This window comes from Nestor notabilis, unplaced genomic scaffold (assembly GCF_000696875.1).
Source record: "Nestor notabilis isolate BGI_N333 unplaced genomic scaffold, ASM69687v1 scaffold13689, whole genome shotgun sequence".
Taxonomy (NCBI): domain Eukaryota; kingdom Metazoa; phylum Chordata; class Aves; order Psittaciformes; family Psittacidae; genus Nestor; species Nestor notabilis.
In genome coordinates this window covers 27682-44434 of record NW_009944172.1, presented here as the reverse complement: position 1 = coordinate 44434, position 16753 = coordinate 27682, and the positions used below count along the sequence as shown (strand labels likewise).

Sequence of the window (16753 nt, the reverse complement as noted above, 5' to 3'; positions counted from 1 at the left end):
AATATTGTAGCAATTTGGCAGATGCCCAGAAAAGGTCTTCAGCAGAAGTTCAGATCCCTTCATAAATTGGATTTAGACACGAGATTAGGGAAAAACATTTGTTAAAGAGAGTGTTCATTTTCTGAATGAACACATTTTTTACATGAGAGAATGAGACCAGAGAGTCTAGAAATCACTCTTTAAGAACATACCGCAATAGCAGGTGTCCCGGGTGAACATGGCAGAAGTTGTATTGTGGTCAGTTTTATTTGGACTTCTTCAGGAAACGGGTGAGACAAAGTTCTGAAATTCTTCATGTCTGATCTAGTACGTCCTCTGTCCATTTTCTTCAGCTTTACAATTCTCAGTTAGGTAGAGGGTCATAAATAGGTCCTGGGACCAGGCTGAAGGTTTGGAGAGGACTGAGTACAGCCCTCCACAAAATGGTACAGATTACTAAGAATGGGATCTGCTTGAAGGAATTCTGACCAGAAATCATCATTCATAAGGTAATTTTATCCACCTACACTATGGCCTAGCTAACCCACATTCCTGATCTCTCTTCCTGAAGTATCCATGACAAAATATTATGATTGCAATTCTATTTTAATGCAATTTTTCTCTCTTGTAGACTGTCTAATATTTTTGGACAGAGAAAAGGTTATTCTCAACCTGAAATTTCACATGCAACTATTAAGTAGATGGAAAGTTTAAAAAGAAAATTGGTAGTTAATCCATCAAGTCATTTATCAGTTATGGGTCTTAAAATACATCAATTTTCTGTTCACCAGTAACTAGGAGCTTTGATTCAGTATGTCAAACTGATTTTACAGATTACTCTATAATGTAATTTCATACAGGGACCTATTTCAAACTTGACAGAGTCTCTCCAGCATTTGAGTTCAAGGGTATCATAATGATTATTTTACATCCTGTGTTCTTTGTGAAAACCAGGCTTACCACATTTACAAAGTCCCTAAGCCCTGCCAATGAAGCTTACAATGTCTGCAAATATTGGCAAAAGTGCTTATAAACCTCACACACTGTTACGTCTTTGCTCCTTGCTCTTGCTGCTGTCAAGGACTCCAGACCAATACAAGATCAAAGAAATTACAAGCTCTGCAACCTCAACAGAGTCATTTTGGAAATCCTGCAAGCTTAGAAGTGCTTGTTTGCTGTAAAAATCTATTGATGTGGCAAACAAACCCTCTACATTCTGTGAGATGAATAAAGTCAGTATCTGAATCTAATTGGCTCTCTCCTAAAGTACATAGCTCCTTTAGAAAAGGTGGTGTGGGTTATTTAGGTAGAAATTCTAACACCAAATCTTTCTACAGTCATCCCACTTGACCATAATCAGCAACTAAAAACAATGATACTTTTCTTGTCCCTTTGTGCTAATCAACTTTTTTCAAACATTATGGGAGAAAAATCTTTTAAATCATCTGCTATTGTCATTTTTTTTACCAGTTGCACAAAAAACTTTGAGCTTCCAGAAGTCCTATGCCTAGAGGGAGATTTTTGCACAATATATTTTTTAAAAAGAATATGCAAGCTAACATAAGGTATGCTAACTATGTGATAAGTCATACATATGGGAAATCAGTTCCAAGGAAATATCATACATGGAAAGATCAGTATTTGAAGATTTCCAGAGAATTTCCCAGAGAAAGCATATTTCTCTTGAAGAGCAGGAATTCCTTGAAGATTATTGCAATACAGAGATGTCCTAATTTCTCTTGCAATGGATTGATGTCAAATTCATATGCTTATTTTCCTTTTAAAAAAAACCCCACATAACCAATAAAGCTCTATAGGTACTCATGGATAGTCAAAAAATCTATAGATAGAGGAAAAATGGGTAGTTGCATTGTAGTTCCAACTAAAAAGGGAGAGCTTGTGTTCCTGCACTGAAATTAAGTCTTCCTTCTATTCCTGAACACTTTGCCCTACCTCAGAACACAGGTGGTCAGCTGTCATACATATGTCCAAGATTAGGACTTTTGGGTAACATCGGACAGTCAACAAATAGCACCACACCTTCACTCCATCCAACAAAATGAGTGTCCCAGTAAATCTTGTTTATGGGAATATTGTTCAAAGCCCTAGACTGCAGGTGTAAACAGGACACTAACCCTACTCCAGACTTTCATTAGTTACTTGTTATAACCTGTAACTTCACAACTAAGACTTTAATTATTTCTTAGTTTTTGTATCTGATATGGATTGAAAAAATAAATAGGGGCTATTTACTGAAAACATGTCTTTCCCCTCAGATATTAGCTCCTTTACAATTATTTTTCTCTACAGTTATGTCTTTATAACAAGCTTGGATATCAGTTCATTAAAAAAAACCCTCTACATATAACAACTATATAAACTTTTTCAGCAATTGCAGCAAACACTGAGGAAAATCAGTGCTGCTTGTCAAAGGATGTTCAGCATATTTCTTTACTGATACTAGCTAATAACACTGAATTTTGTATGGCTGGCATAGATTTCTGGTTGGTTTGTTTTTTTTTTTTGTTGGGGTGTGGTTGTTTTTTTTGTTTGTGGGTTTTATTTTTCCCCAGAATATTTTAGCTATCATTTTTAATCTAAACTTTAATAGATAGTAGCGGATATCACAGATTCACAGTAATCTGAGAACTTGACCATTTTAAGTTCTGATGTTAAAGCAAAAAAGAAGTGAAGAGTTTTTGCAGAGGGGACTGTGAATTAGAACAGTGTACTTTAACTTACCCAAGTCATGAGTCAGCACTGTTTCCAACAAGTTTCAGAGACCATCCTTTTCTGTGTTAGGGTCAGAAAAACTGGTTGCTATAGTTTATTTTGAAGTTAAGGTACTTTTTAAATCTCTGAGCTTATTCTTTTAGAAGCCTCTGCACAGAGCTTTTTCTAAACACCTTGCTAGTGCCTTATGTGATATTTCACAAAACTTTTAAAATTAGTTTGCATGAGAAATGCTTATGTGACTTCTGTTTTTAACATCCATGAAATGACTTAAGGGAAAACTGGTTTCTAAATCTAGATTAACTTAATAAATGCTTATTTTTGAAACTGCACAAACCCTCATCAATTGAATTGTAGCCATATCGACAAATGAAAAACAGACCTTTAAAAGCAGTCAGTTATTAAAGACATTGACTGATATCAATTAAAGATGCATAATATGCATAATACACAAGACAATTCCATGATGGCATCACATTTTTGTGTCACATCAGCTGTTACTATAAATATTAAACATCTTTGCTATCAAGTTATCCGTAATACCTGTTTAATTCTTACATGCAACAGCCCAGCCTGGCTCTGGTATTTCTGTACTTCTGCCACTGGCCCTCACACAGACCTGATGCAGCAATACCTCCACAGCCTTTTGCCTCCAGGAGTGTGAAGAGGAAGAGACAGCACCCGGAGGCAGATTCTATCCCTTTCACCACCTCCTTGTCCTCCCAGAGCCTCATTAGGTAACCTTCACTTGAGGACAAAACCCAAGACTGGTCCCAGCCCAGCAGCAAGGTCAGAAAGGTCAGATAAAGTGAAGCAGAGGAGGCTTGTATCTGGAGAGAGACACTTTCCCTGCATTCAGGCTCTCCAAATCTGCTGCCCACTTGTACCAAAGATTGAAGCATGATAAAAAGATTTTTTTTTTCCCTTCTCCCCCCCCCCCCCCCCCGCTATAAAAATAAAATATTTCTATCCATCTCCATCAGAAATAATAAATGTAGCAAGAAAGATATTTGTTGCAAAGCAGTTGATATGTCTGAAGAGTAGAGAAGCTTAAATAAAACCAAAAATATGTTAGGTACTAGAAGTTTTATCCCATTTCCTTGGCTATAAGCCAAACAGATCAGTATCTCCTATCAGCTATTTTTAGCTCAACTTTGCAGGAACACTTTCAATACTCTTTAAACTATAATTTTAAATGTTTTTGTTTGAAATATAACACTGCTAGACTTTTTAAGAAAGAGACATACTTAAAAAAGGACCCAACAAAAACCCAACATGATTTTCAGATAAGCCACATCTTTGAGGTTTTTGCTTTGAATGAATTTCCAAGACATCAAGATATTTACCTTATTCTGGATAATCAATATAATTGAGCCTGACTCTAATATAAATTGAACCTGACCTGAAGTCATTTCAAATAACAGAAAAGATTGACTTCAATTAGCCTTAGATAATGTCCTGAAATATTTGTCAAATAAAATACAAAATCATTATATTCACATAGCTACTCTTTAGGTTATAGGTTATAGTTGTCCTAGCTTTATAGTTAATTTGGATTTATAATCCTATGATCACCTTCATTTTGTTTAATATGCAAATAAAAATCCTTGTCATGGATATAATTTTAAACAAAATAGGAGAGGGGTGCTTTGTTTCTCCTTAATATTTCATGGATGCTTTAGGTGATGAATTAAAAAAATAACTTATATGCATAAATGGTCAATACATGTAACTAGACAAGTACGACACAGGCATTTCATGGTAACCCTCAGTACAGTAACAATGCAGTATTTGGTAGTTGTGTGATACTAAACATGAAGATGTTTAACATGTACAGTTTCAGGAAATTCATGAAGGTGAAACCACCCTTACTTTACAAAAATCCCAGACAGTACACAAGTCTCAGTTAATAATTTTGCACAATATTTCACCTAAGTTAAGTATATATTTGGTGGTGTATGGTCCATATGGGAGAGAATTTCTTTCAATCACTAATGTGGTAAAGATCCAACAAAATATGCAAAAGCAGTTCATTTTGAAAAATACTCCTTGTGTTCTCCACCATACACTGTGCATTCTCCAAAGATTTATTTCCAGTGTATTTTTTGAACAAATGGAGCATGGGTGAGGGGTAGAGGCATGGATTTGTGTGTGTAGGTAAACCTCATATGTCTATAGTAGTTGTCCATATGTCAATATGCCAGTACAGGGCAAAGCAGAGGTAGCTAACGTGTAAAAGGGAAATGTAGAGATATTCCTTTCAGGGCACAAGACAAAGGAGCAAAATTATAATCACTGCTGCATGCTTCAGCTCATTTAAATGATCCAATTCTGAAATAAACCAGCAATTATATATATAGTACAGAACATATTTTTGAAATACTGAATATCTAAGTTTTGCAGTCTTAGACTATCTGGTTATGTCTGTTTTTCCAAAGTGCAGCAGTAAAAAGATCTCATTGATGTATCATGACTTCATCTCCTCCCTGACAGTCCTCAAAAGCTGTGGTGTCCATTTTTCTTTCCAAAACTGTTATTGCCACTTTTGCTATCCTCTTACTGTTTGAGTAACAATGTACAAGTTTCAAATGAGAAATAGTGTCTATCGTCACTAGTTAGGAAAACAAACAAATAGAAAACTCATTAGCTATGTTTTACTTATCTCCTATTGGCTCCTAAACTGAGTTTCAAATACAAAAGCAATATTGACTAATGGTTGCTGCAGGGCGCTTAAGCAAGGTACTGTCTCTCTAGATCTAGTTTAGAGTCATTGTTTAACCTCCAAAAACACATAAAGTAGTATTGAGGAAACTAGCAAATTATATATGGGCAGTCTTACTGTAACAGTATCATAGTTTGATATGGTTTAAGATTAGTCAAGGAAACAATACTTTCAATAAGCGTATGACTCTCTTAACCTGTAGTGAGACTTCCCATAAGCCAGTTTCCACTGAAGTAGATTAAGTTCTTCTACTTTTTTTAGCTTCATGCTTACATTTATAATTTAAAGTAAAATTTACCAAAATGTCTCCAGGCCAAACTCCTATCCAGTCTGAATCAACACCTGATAACAGTTTGTTCTTTTTTAAATGGAGAGATAGTGGATTTAATGTTTAAACTCTTCTCTAATTCGAACTCAGGAAAAATTAGCATTTCTTCTTATACAACAGAGTCTGAAAGACATTCTTCTCTGAATCCACTCGTAATTTGAAACTATCTCATGCTGTACCCCAGTCCCTGCTGCTTGCATGTATTTATTTCCCAGAGAGCTGGATTTCAGTATTAGAAAAGATATATAGTAAACTGCTGCTGATATATGCAAGACTTACCAAAGAAATTATGCAGTAGCAGAAATTTGAAGAGTTTGTTAAGAATGGACTATATCTGAACAGAATTATATATTATCACCTCTGAATACCATAGCATAAGTGTGAAACTTATTACTCTTAATGAGAATTATAAAAGAAAGCCTCTGGGCACTGGAATGAGAAAAACCATAAAATGCTTATCTGAATCCCTACATAGCTATTTGAGTTTCACAACATTTTTGAAAGGGTAAATACTTAATCTAGAATGTTATTTCCAGTTAAGTCTTGAAATATCTAACTGTTGCAGGTGCCTCATAGATAATTAATTGGGTTAGTGCAATACATTAAAAAATAATGAAATTTTTAAAAAGGCAATAAGAACAAATTTTCCAGAATACCAACAGTGTATTTTGCACTTACCCACAGGAGACATCTCAGGAACTCCAGCAGTGTAAGGACCATCCAGAAATTTAGGCTCATTGTCATTGATGTCCTGAATCTTAATGACGAACTCAGATTCTGGTTCCACGGGTTTATTAGTCAACCTATCTAGTGCTTGTGCTCGGAGAGTGTAGTAGGCCTGCTCTTCTCGATCCAGCCTTTTTGTAGCATGAATATCCCCCGTGTTCTCATCAATAATGAAAATGGAACTTGCCCCTTCGCCTGACAAGATGTATTTGATGGAACCATCTCCTTTATCAACATCAGAGTGAAGCTGGTGAAAAATTGATGAGAGATAAGATTAACTTACAAGAGAGTCAGTGACATGGAGATATGTAAAAATAATTCTCAAGTCAAGCAGCAGTACATGAAATTTTATTGTTCTTGGAAAGATAAGCTGAACGTTTATCATGCACAGCATGTAAGGGACCATTAGAATATGCCAGCTTGCTGTTTTGAGCAAGATAATGTCATTCTTTTCTGCAAACAATCTCATTTTCAAATGCATCTGATACTGTCTTACAGTCCTCTCATACCAGAGTTTTAAGTAGCCACACACACACATACATGCATGCACACACATAATTATAAGTGTGATTTTATTCCTACCTGAATTTAACTACATTTTTGGTTTCAGATTATTATCCTGCTGAGGGGTGAGGCTTTAAACAAATGTCACTATAAACATAATGTCAGTGTGTGTCTGCTGCTGTGCATGTATGGGAAATGACACACTGATATCCTCAGTGTTTAGTGGGTAGAGCAGTAAAACATGTCAAATGAATTAAAATGGATTGTTTTACAGACTGCTTGCTACTATCTGATGGGCCAGTCAGTTCACTTCCATATCTTGTTTTCCATCATCTAATTTCAGAAAAATGCAGAGTCTAAGAAAGACCAAGAAGTGTCCTGGCACTGCTTGAAATACACAGCATCAAAAGTCAGGTGTAGTTTCCCTGAGTCTACTGTAGCAGGCACAGAACAAATGCACCTCTGTAGGTCAAAATGTGTCTTCTATTGGAACTGCAAGACAGATTGACAGAAATAAAATTTCTTCCTCATCACATAAGTTTTTAAAGTTACAGAGCAAGATTTCACAGGCTTTGTAGCTCTTTTGTGTCTACTTAGTCTCACCTTCCTATTACAGAACACAGACTCCAACAATTCTCATATACTTTTCAAACTTCTATCAACAAAACAATTGATGTGAATGTCATAATGTGATATCCCACGTGTAAGTAACACATGCATGTGAATATTTAATATGGTATAAGTGAAAAGAACATCAGTAAATTTCAGAGTACATGATCACTACTTAAAAAGTGGATTGCTACTTGTAAGTAGCTAAGGGCAATGTTAAAGATGTTTAGATTCTTTATGCCTTTTTTCTATTTTGTACCTATCCTAACTCAATGTCATGTTGAGTTTGGAGGTAACACCACTGTCATCATCATCATAATTTCCTCCACTAACTTTTTTTTTTCTCTCAGCTGGGAGTATCACTGGGATTGTAATCACTTCCAGAATACATGCAGAAAATTGCTATCTCAGGCATAACAGCACAGCTGCAAAAGCTTTTCTTATTTCAGCAGGGAAGTATTCATGATCAGTTTTGAATTTTTCAGCTGGGTAAAAAGATGCTTATTTCTTACACATTATTCCCCTTATACTGTTTGGATATCTCATATTTATGCAATTACAGTGCACTCCCTCTCTTTTAAGACAGAAATGGAGTCTGAGGTTTGGACTGGATCAAAAAACACAGCTAGGTTGTCTAAATCAGATTAACTATGTGATTTCAAATTATCCTCATTCTGCTGATACCTAACTCCTGAGATATCAAAATAAGCCTGAGATTTCTTTGATGGAATTTCCCAAACATTTAAAGTCCTACTTCTCAGCATAGCCCAGAATAGTCAACGCTGACACTGTGAGCAGATCAAGGTAAAATGTATCTCACATCCAGGCTCTTTCAAGATCAGCAGCACTTCCTGTTCCTCAGCCCTACTAGCTGGTGGTTTATTCAATAAACCATACCTCTGTTCATCTCACAAATCTGACAGTAGAGGCTCTTGCTGCCTATTCAAACTTGACTGGAAGTGCTCATCTTCCCTACAAAGGAACAGTGGCCTGTGCAATTAAGATTCTCTCTGGCTTGTGTTTGATTTTGGCTTTTTTTTTTTTTTTTTTCTCTTTTCTTTTTCTTAGACCTACTTCAGGGTGCATAAGTCTGCTCTGAGCTACAGAGGCATTGTGTGGGTTGTCCTACATAGCCAGACTCCTATAATCTAGACTGAAATGCTGAACACCACATTACCCAGGAACTGTAGTTGTGGAATACAAAGATGCAAGGCCTTTGTCTTCTTGAAGTGATTCAGTTTTCTCCATATCCCATATTCTAGCAGAGTACTGGTCTTTCTGTGGTGGCTGAGACTCTACCATTCTCCCTGTAAAAGTTATTCAACTTTCTGTGGCATAGTTAAGGATGTTCTGGATGAGAGAAAAGCAGATGAGACCAGCATATCCAGCAGTTTAACAGGCACCACAGTTCTGAAGGTTAGAGTTGTACAAGTAGATCTCTTCAGGCAGAGGAGGGAAGGGATTCCATGTCTCAACTTGCTGAGAACAACACAGCACTCTTTCATGGGTGTGAATCCAAGCCCATCAGCACACCAGAGTGTAGCACTCACCGCAGGGTCTTGTGCTGCAGGGCTACAGAGTCTCCCTTTCACCTTGTATGTAGATCCAGCCCTATCCTGAATAACTTTCTAGCAGTGTTTTGAAAGAAAAGAGACCTTCAGGGGAGAGGACAGAAGTGTAAATCCTCAAAGACGCACTGCATAAGGCTTTCACACCCAAGAGAAAGAAGAAATTCTGTAACTTCAGCATTTCCCATTTGCTCACTCGGTGGCTTGCTGATTAACGCATTGTTTTTTAAGGATTCCCACTTTAAGGTCCATAAATCTCCTCATGGATTACACTACAGTGGCTGGTGACCTGGAGTGAAATGCTGAACAGAAGCCACTTTTTGTAACAATGTCTTGTTAGAAAACAGCTACCGCATGGATTAATAAAGTGATTAGCAATGACCTTTGTTACTCCAAGGTTGAGGCTCTGGGAGAACAAACTTCTTCGTATCTTTTAGTAAAACTTCATTCTGTTAAGCCTTTAAAAAACAATGCTGGCCCATGATCAAATTAGTAAAGCACAATTCTCTACCCACTTAATCTGAGGAAGGTGAGATAGCTCAAGAATTTTTTTATCTTTGGCACTACAGTACAATCAATTCTGTCTAAAGCACTCTAAAGACTTCTTTCCCCCCCAGCATTTTTATGTGCATTTCATTGTCAATCTGAGTTATCTTGAAAGTACAATACAAGAGAATGATGCAAAAATGATCTATGCTGGCAGAATCCAGATGTATGTTTGGTGCATTTTCCAGATCACCTTTATTCCAGTTTCACCTAACATAATCCTTCCAAACAGCAATCTTCAAAGTCATTAATGCAGAAGTATCAGTGATTTGTAACTAGGAACAAAATTTTTGACTGCAGCAGTCCTGTCTCATATTTTCACATCTGCTGCTATCAAATATGACTTCAAACTACCTGTACTTCCAGCTATTTAGTTTAACATCCTAGGAAGAGAGAAGTAATATTTTTCTTATAATGTTGGTTGTAGAAAGCATTTTGAATGTTCTTTTTTTTTTTTTTTTTTTTTGATGATGGATTTTTTTTTTTGGTTGGTTGGTTGGTCCTAGGGAGTTTACAGGAAGGCTCCAGAAAGCACTGTGGCGGTGCCGTCTACTAGCTTGTCTATCGCTCCTCCCACTTTCTACAGAGACATTCCTGTATGAGGCAGAGTATGGCAGCTCAGTCTGTACCTGCACGTAGGGACTGTGACTTCCAAAGTAAAGAGGATCAAGACAAAGGCAGTTTCAAATCCTTGTTTCAAGACACATGGAGGATTCAAGGTTTCACTGCATAGATCTCATGTGATTCCATTCTAGAACATCACAGACAAATTTTCTTTCAGAAGAAGTTTGCAATAAACACTGTAAATAAAATCCCTCCCTCTAAATGCCCCAAATTCTCTCAGTTTTAGAAAATGTTTATTTGGATAGTGTAAGAGAAGCAAGCAGTCAGTTTCACTCAGTAGCAAAGGCACTATTGCACTAAGTCCTTTAATGAACTGAATGTTGCCCTCACATTTTTTGACCCTGCAGCAATATAACCCAGTATTGGGTCTCAACCTAATGCATTTACATTTATGTTGACCCTTAGGATGATGATTATTTTAGGGAAACCAAAAAAATATTTTTTTTCCAAGATGTCTAGTACTCAATATTTTTTGGATTTTGTCTATTTGTTGGTACAGATCTGTACAACCAAAAATGATGTCATTTTGCATCATTTGCCATTAAAGTATGTTAATGCAGTATTTTCAATAGAGAAGGACATTTTTTTTCAGTTCAGGCTCCTTTAAAGCAGGTGAAATGTTCATACGTCTCTCTTCCCTGCTTTTTTCTTCCCCAAAGATCTATCTTTGCAGTTTTTCCTCCCCATGGCAGCATGGCTAATGTTTCATTGCAGAGTTTACAGATTCTGGGTGAAGAAGAAAAGCATGGTGAGAACATGAGGAGCTGCTATGTTTTCAGCACCAGCAGGATCACAGAGGTAGTGCTGAGAAAGAGACAGAGCAAACATGAGATGCTTCATCACAACCTAGCTCCATAGCTCCCTGAGACCACAAGAAATGCGTACTTGCAGAAAACCTGAAAAGTTTTCTCAAGAAGTTACCTTGTCCACACCCTTTCCTTTCCTGCTGTGAAAGTAACTAGAAAGGGAGGAGAGGAATGAAAACTGCCTCCTCATGCCTGTGCAGGCATCCATAGTCCTTGGTGATATGGAACTGATGCAACTGTAGCTTATTCCTGCCTTCTCACTAAAAGCATAGAAGGACTAGGAAACAAGAAAGGAAGAAAGAACACCAAGCCAGGAGCTTGTCCATTTTATAACCAAAATTTACTATCACAAAACAACTTAGAAGTAATTGTGGGAGGAAGACACTCTTGTCTTCATGTACAACGTGCCTTCCCCTCCCTGCTTTCTGGGAAGACTTAAAAAGGGAATGTGCCAGGTGTATACAGATTACATAGGTAACAGCAGAAGATGAAAGAAAACAGGTAATTTGAAAAAAAATACTTACTTTGGCTACTTCTATTAAAGCTTGCTCATCACAACAGCCACATTCTTAAAAATTTCAGCTCTTGGATTCAGCATTTACTGTGACTGCATCTAGAATGTTTTGAATTCCCTTTTCCCGTCATACTATATTGCCAGTGAGTGTTTTGAATTGTGATGACTCAAAAAGCACTAGATATTTGTATATTTTTTTCTTTTAAAAATACAACATTAGATTTGTTAACTATCAGGATAAATAAGTGTTCAATGTTGATGATTTGAAACCATTTTCATCAAACAATAACTAATATTTAAAATTCAGTATAGGCAATGCTATAAAAATGGCAGTGTGCACACGTGCCACATTTCTGCCATGTTTTGTTTAAGGGCCTTATGAACACATTAGTTACAAATACAGTTGTTTTCAGGGGGAGCTATGAAATTCTCACTCTTGTAAACTGTAAACATATTTCAATATCAATAGCTTAAGACATCTTTTTAATTTCCTTTTCAGTATCATTAGAGAAGTCATGTGGGACAGATTTCCCAACATTATATTGATGTCAGCAGAGGCTTGAGAATCACAAAATTGACTTCACACCCAGAATCTAGTGAAAGTGTTATTACTTTTTTTTTTTAATAAAAAACATTAAGAAAGTGATGAAGGAGTTTCTGGAGGGCTTTTGTTTGCTTTTGGTTTTATTAATTTATGTAAAACCATAGTACAAGCCTGGGTTCAGAAAGAAATATATTTGTCTGTGTTCTGTGTTTTCAGCATAATATAATACTGAGGACAAGAGATCAAGTCAATATAAATGACTAGAGATAAACCCCTAATATTTCTAATTAGAGTTTGAAAAGAAGGAATATGCTTGTAATGCTGCCAGTTTCCTTGTCTCAGCAATGTTGTCTGTATAGTAGGGAACTAGCATAGACAACAACTGTGCAACAGTGGCACATTTTGCCACTTTGACATATCAGCAATTTCATGCACTGTTTTGTTGCCTTCAGACTTTCTCCTTGTCAGGCAAGTGCAGAGATAGTCACATGGGAATACAACAAGGTCCCATGCTGTAGACCACAGTATAACCATATTATATTTGTCTAACACAAGCAGCTGGTGACAGGCTTGCTCAAAACCCAGTCAGCCTAGACAAGATTTCCATACTGTCTTGATCTAAAACTACCAAAATTATGTTTAGAGTGCCCAGAGCTGACCAAAGATCTGAGAGCTGCTGAGACAATTGAGGTCCAAGACGTTCTTGAGATCTCTTCACATCTAGGCTCCCTGAACTCAGTCTGTCTCTGGCTCCGCTTTTGTCTTTCTATGGGTAATACTAGAGTACTACAAATGACTGGAAGCCGATGTATCTATTCAGGATCATCATAAAGGCACTGAGCTAATGAGAGATTACCTATCACCTAAGCACATTTCACATTCAAGGTGAAACAAGGCCACATCCCTTTGGAAGTACCAGCTGTGTCATCCCACAGCATGTTCTTAATAGCCCTCCTGCAGATAAATTGTATGTCATTTGGTATATTTTGACCTCCAAGATCTTCATATTTAACATGTATCTAAAGCCAATGATAACAATGCTCCATCTACAATCAAGCTATTCATACATTTGCATGGTTAAGAAAGCATAGGATAAGAGAGAAAATAAGTAAGAAGGATAAAGAGGGAAGAGAGGAAACACAAGAGACAGGGCAAGAGGAAAACAAATGGAGACAGGTTAAAGGAGAAATGACAAGCTAAAATGGGAGGAAACAGCAAGGAAAAATGAAAAGTACAAATGAAAGAAAATGTTGTAGTAGTAAGCGGAGCTGATCTTCTGTGACTGATCAGTGTTGGCCAAGAACAGTATATGGGAGTAAAACTGTATAACTTTGTATACAAGCATCTTCCTTCCACGCTCTGGTTAGTGTAATGGTAATTAAAAAGCCTGATAACCTGAATCTGGTCAGTTGTAATTTTACTGCCAGTGTGTATTACTGCTACTCCAAATTCACAAAAAAAGCCTACCTGGGGGAGAGGGGGAGGGGGGGGGAGGGGAAAGAAAGAGGGTGCAAATCAAATTATTATTTGTTTTAAAGTGCTGGAACTGAGGAGCAAACATACAAACCATGACTGATGGGCAAGGAGAACAGCATAAGTGTCAGCTTGTTCTGAATGAACTGAGCATCATTTTAAAACAAAACTCCCCATTTCCCATTTTAAGTAGTTTCTTTACTTTTTTGCTGTTACAGAATGTATGTTTCTGTGCCAAAGAAATTAAAATAGTAATAATTTTTATTAATTTACTGAGATACATTCTTTTCCATAATTAAACTTTGAACAAGCAGTTAGGCAATGCTAACCTCTCTTTTCTCTGTGTTGTTTCCCCAGTAAAATGTTCAGAAATGTTAATGGAAGAGTTTAGTGAAAAAATATATAGCCCTTATACTCTCAAGTGACTGATCAGTGCTCCAGGAGGCTAATAACCTTATCACCTCAGCCAGATAAAGTGAAGGGAATATTTAATTTTGCCAACCTTTTGAAAAAGGGGGGTTAAATGGGAAAGAGAACAGTGAAACTTCCTTAGTTCCTTGATGATTATTGTTCAAACAAAATTCGAAGTAGATGTACCAAATTTCTAAAACTTACACTTCATAACATTCCAGTGGGTATCTAAGTAAGCCCTCAAGGCTTCCAAGTGGAAGACAAAGTTCAGATGAAAGGTTCCTCTAGGGATAAGAGATACTGTCTTCTAAAGTCTAGCGAGCTGAATAACTAATAGGAAATACTGAAACCTGGATATGATAAGAACAACCATGTCACATGTTTATGACATTTTTCTCTTAATAACAGTTGTGTCTATAGTGTTCTCACTCTCTCTGTATAGTTATTTAATTTAGCTCTTTATATAATGACATAGTGATTGTGATTGTATATATGTATACAATATACAGTATATATGTACATCAAAGCGTGCGTATGTATACATACATGTGCACATGCATGTGCACACATACTTTTCATTATTTCCCCCCTTCTTTTCCGATCTCTGCAGTTGCTGTACTCGCAAATCTGTACTTTCTTCCCTCCAGTTATAATAAGAACATGAAATGCCCTGTAGCAACAGGGAATTGTGCAGCCAGCCGATTAAGATTAGTGCAACTACAGGAGGAACTCGGAAGCGGCTGCTGCTGTAGATGGAGCTGGGTGGGCATATGTAACTGTCTGAGTATTCTTGAGGAGTTTTAATGTGCCATCATCATGACATGTCACTCTCCAAAATGACTATTTGTCATTCACACTCTTAAAAAGACACTTTGGCAGCTTTGGGAGGGAAAAGCCATCTGTATGCTGTGCATCATCATGTGCTAATTGCATAATATTTATTGGGGGTGGGGGGACAGCAATACTGTATTGCAGCACCACCAAGAGCCTGCAGGCAACAAAACACTTTCACAGAGTAGGAATGGAAAAAAGAGGCCTGCTTTCCCCTCACACACACTTCAAGCTTTTCAGAAATTATCTTGCTGGAATTTAGAATGCAGAAACAGATCACAGTGTTTGTAAACAATATCCATATTGGAATCCTTACAGACCTGTTTGACATTCAGCTTTGGCTTTTTTTGGTTTTTTCCCAAACCACTCAGTCTATCAGTACTTATTCCTTGGAGTACTCATTGTATTTCAGTAACAAAACTGCATCACTGACAAACTAAGTCATACAGTAGTGGTTTTGCTATCTGTCTTAGCATATTAAAACTGCTTCTGTTTTTACGCAAGTAGATTTATTTTTTGATTAAAAAAAAACCCCAGTGACTAAAAGCTCACTTACAAAAATGCCTAAAACAATTAATTCATGTGAAAATACCACCGGAGTGAATTTCTAGTTACAAATTCCTGAATGTTTACTCCTACCAGCTGTATTTGGATCTCTGCATTTACTTATTCTTCAGGAAAGGGACCAAGTTCTCTTCCATACACACCAATAGTATTTTCACATGATCCACATTTATTCATAATGCACCATACTACTTACTGTTACAGACTAACCCAATGTATTTACTGGTCCAGTGATTTGATTTATTTTCTTGCCAAGAACCACTGAAGCTGTAAGACAAAATTCTCTTAGAGCTGCTACTGTCTATTTCAGCAGTGTAACAAAATTTTGTGAGGATGCTTTCTCCCTGCATTGTCCACATATAGCTTCTAGGAAAGTAATTGCACTTAAAAAATGTAGCATGGCAAATAAATACCTAAGACCCTAGTATAATTCATAGAAGAATATCTCTGGGCTGGCAGATGTTCATGGGCTTGAAAAGTTTATGCATGTGTAGCAGCTTACAGACACAGAGCCTTCAAGAAATGTCACTCATTCTTCTCAAATTATTCTGCACTACACATGAAGTAATCTCCTCTTGCACAATATTAATATACATACAGTATTGTTCCTTGAGCATACAATTCTCTTGAATGAAATACATATATGTATATACGCATAAATTGTATTTTTACAAGGATATGAATATTTTCTGGTTTTATACCACTGTACATCATCTATTAATTATTTATGATTTAAAATGGGATCTCATTTATTTATTTATATGACCAGAGAATGCAAGAGTCTACTTTGCCCTATGGCACAGTAAAGAGGGGAGATGAAACAAGAAAGGCAATAGCAGAATTTGCATACCTGCGATAAAGCAAAATTAATGCTTTTACTTCTTCCCGGTTCTTGAAAACAGAAAAAAGAATGCAAATACACTGATTGGAAAGTCGTTTCTTCCATATTGCTTTTTGTACATAGCTGTGGTAATTCAGGCCTAGGATTTCAACCACGGAAAATGAGAACATATTAAAGAATCTATTTTTTCGTAGCTAACTCTGTAATCTAAAGAATTATCTGCAATAGCACTGAGCAGGAAAAAAAATCATATACACTTCTTGTTTGACTACAGTATCAATAATATCAAATTTACAAACAAAAATTCGTTTCATATGAAATCTTATCTCAGATAAGAGATGTGCTTATATTGAATGTCTTTATTTTAGAGTGGAAATTATACCTCCCATATTGTCTCTTCTTTGTCAAACTACTGATCTATAGTTTAGAG

General features: G+C 36.6%; 1 protein-coding gene across 1 annotated transcript in view; it reads right to left on the bottom strand.

Annotated features, from left to right (window-relative positions):
• Window positions 1-16753, bottom strand: part of CDH7 (cadherin 7, type 2) — a 68631-nt gene that overhangs the window by 32658 nt on the left and 19220 nt on the right. The window contains exon 2 of the mRNA XM_010022313.1: window positions 6441-6735. Coding sequence (XP_010020615.1) covers window positions 6441-6735 — 295 coding nt within the window. The remainder of the gene's footprint in view (window positions 1-6440; window positions 6736-16753) is intronic.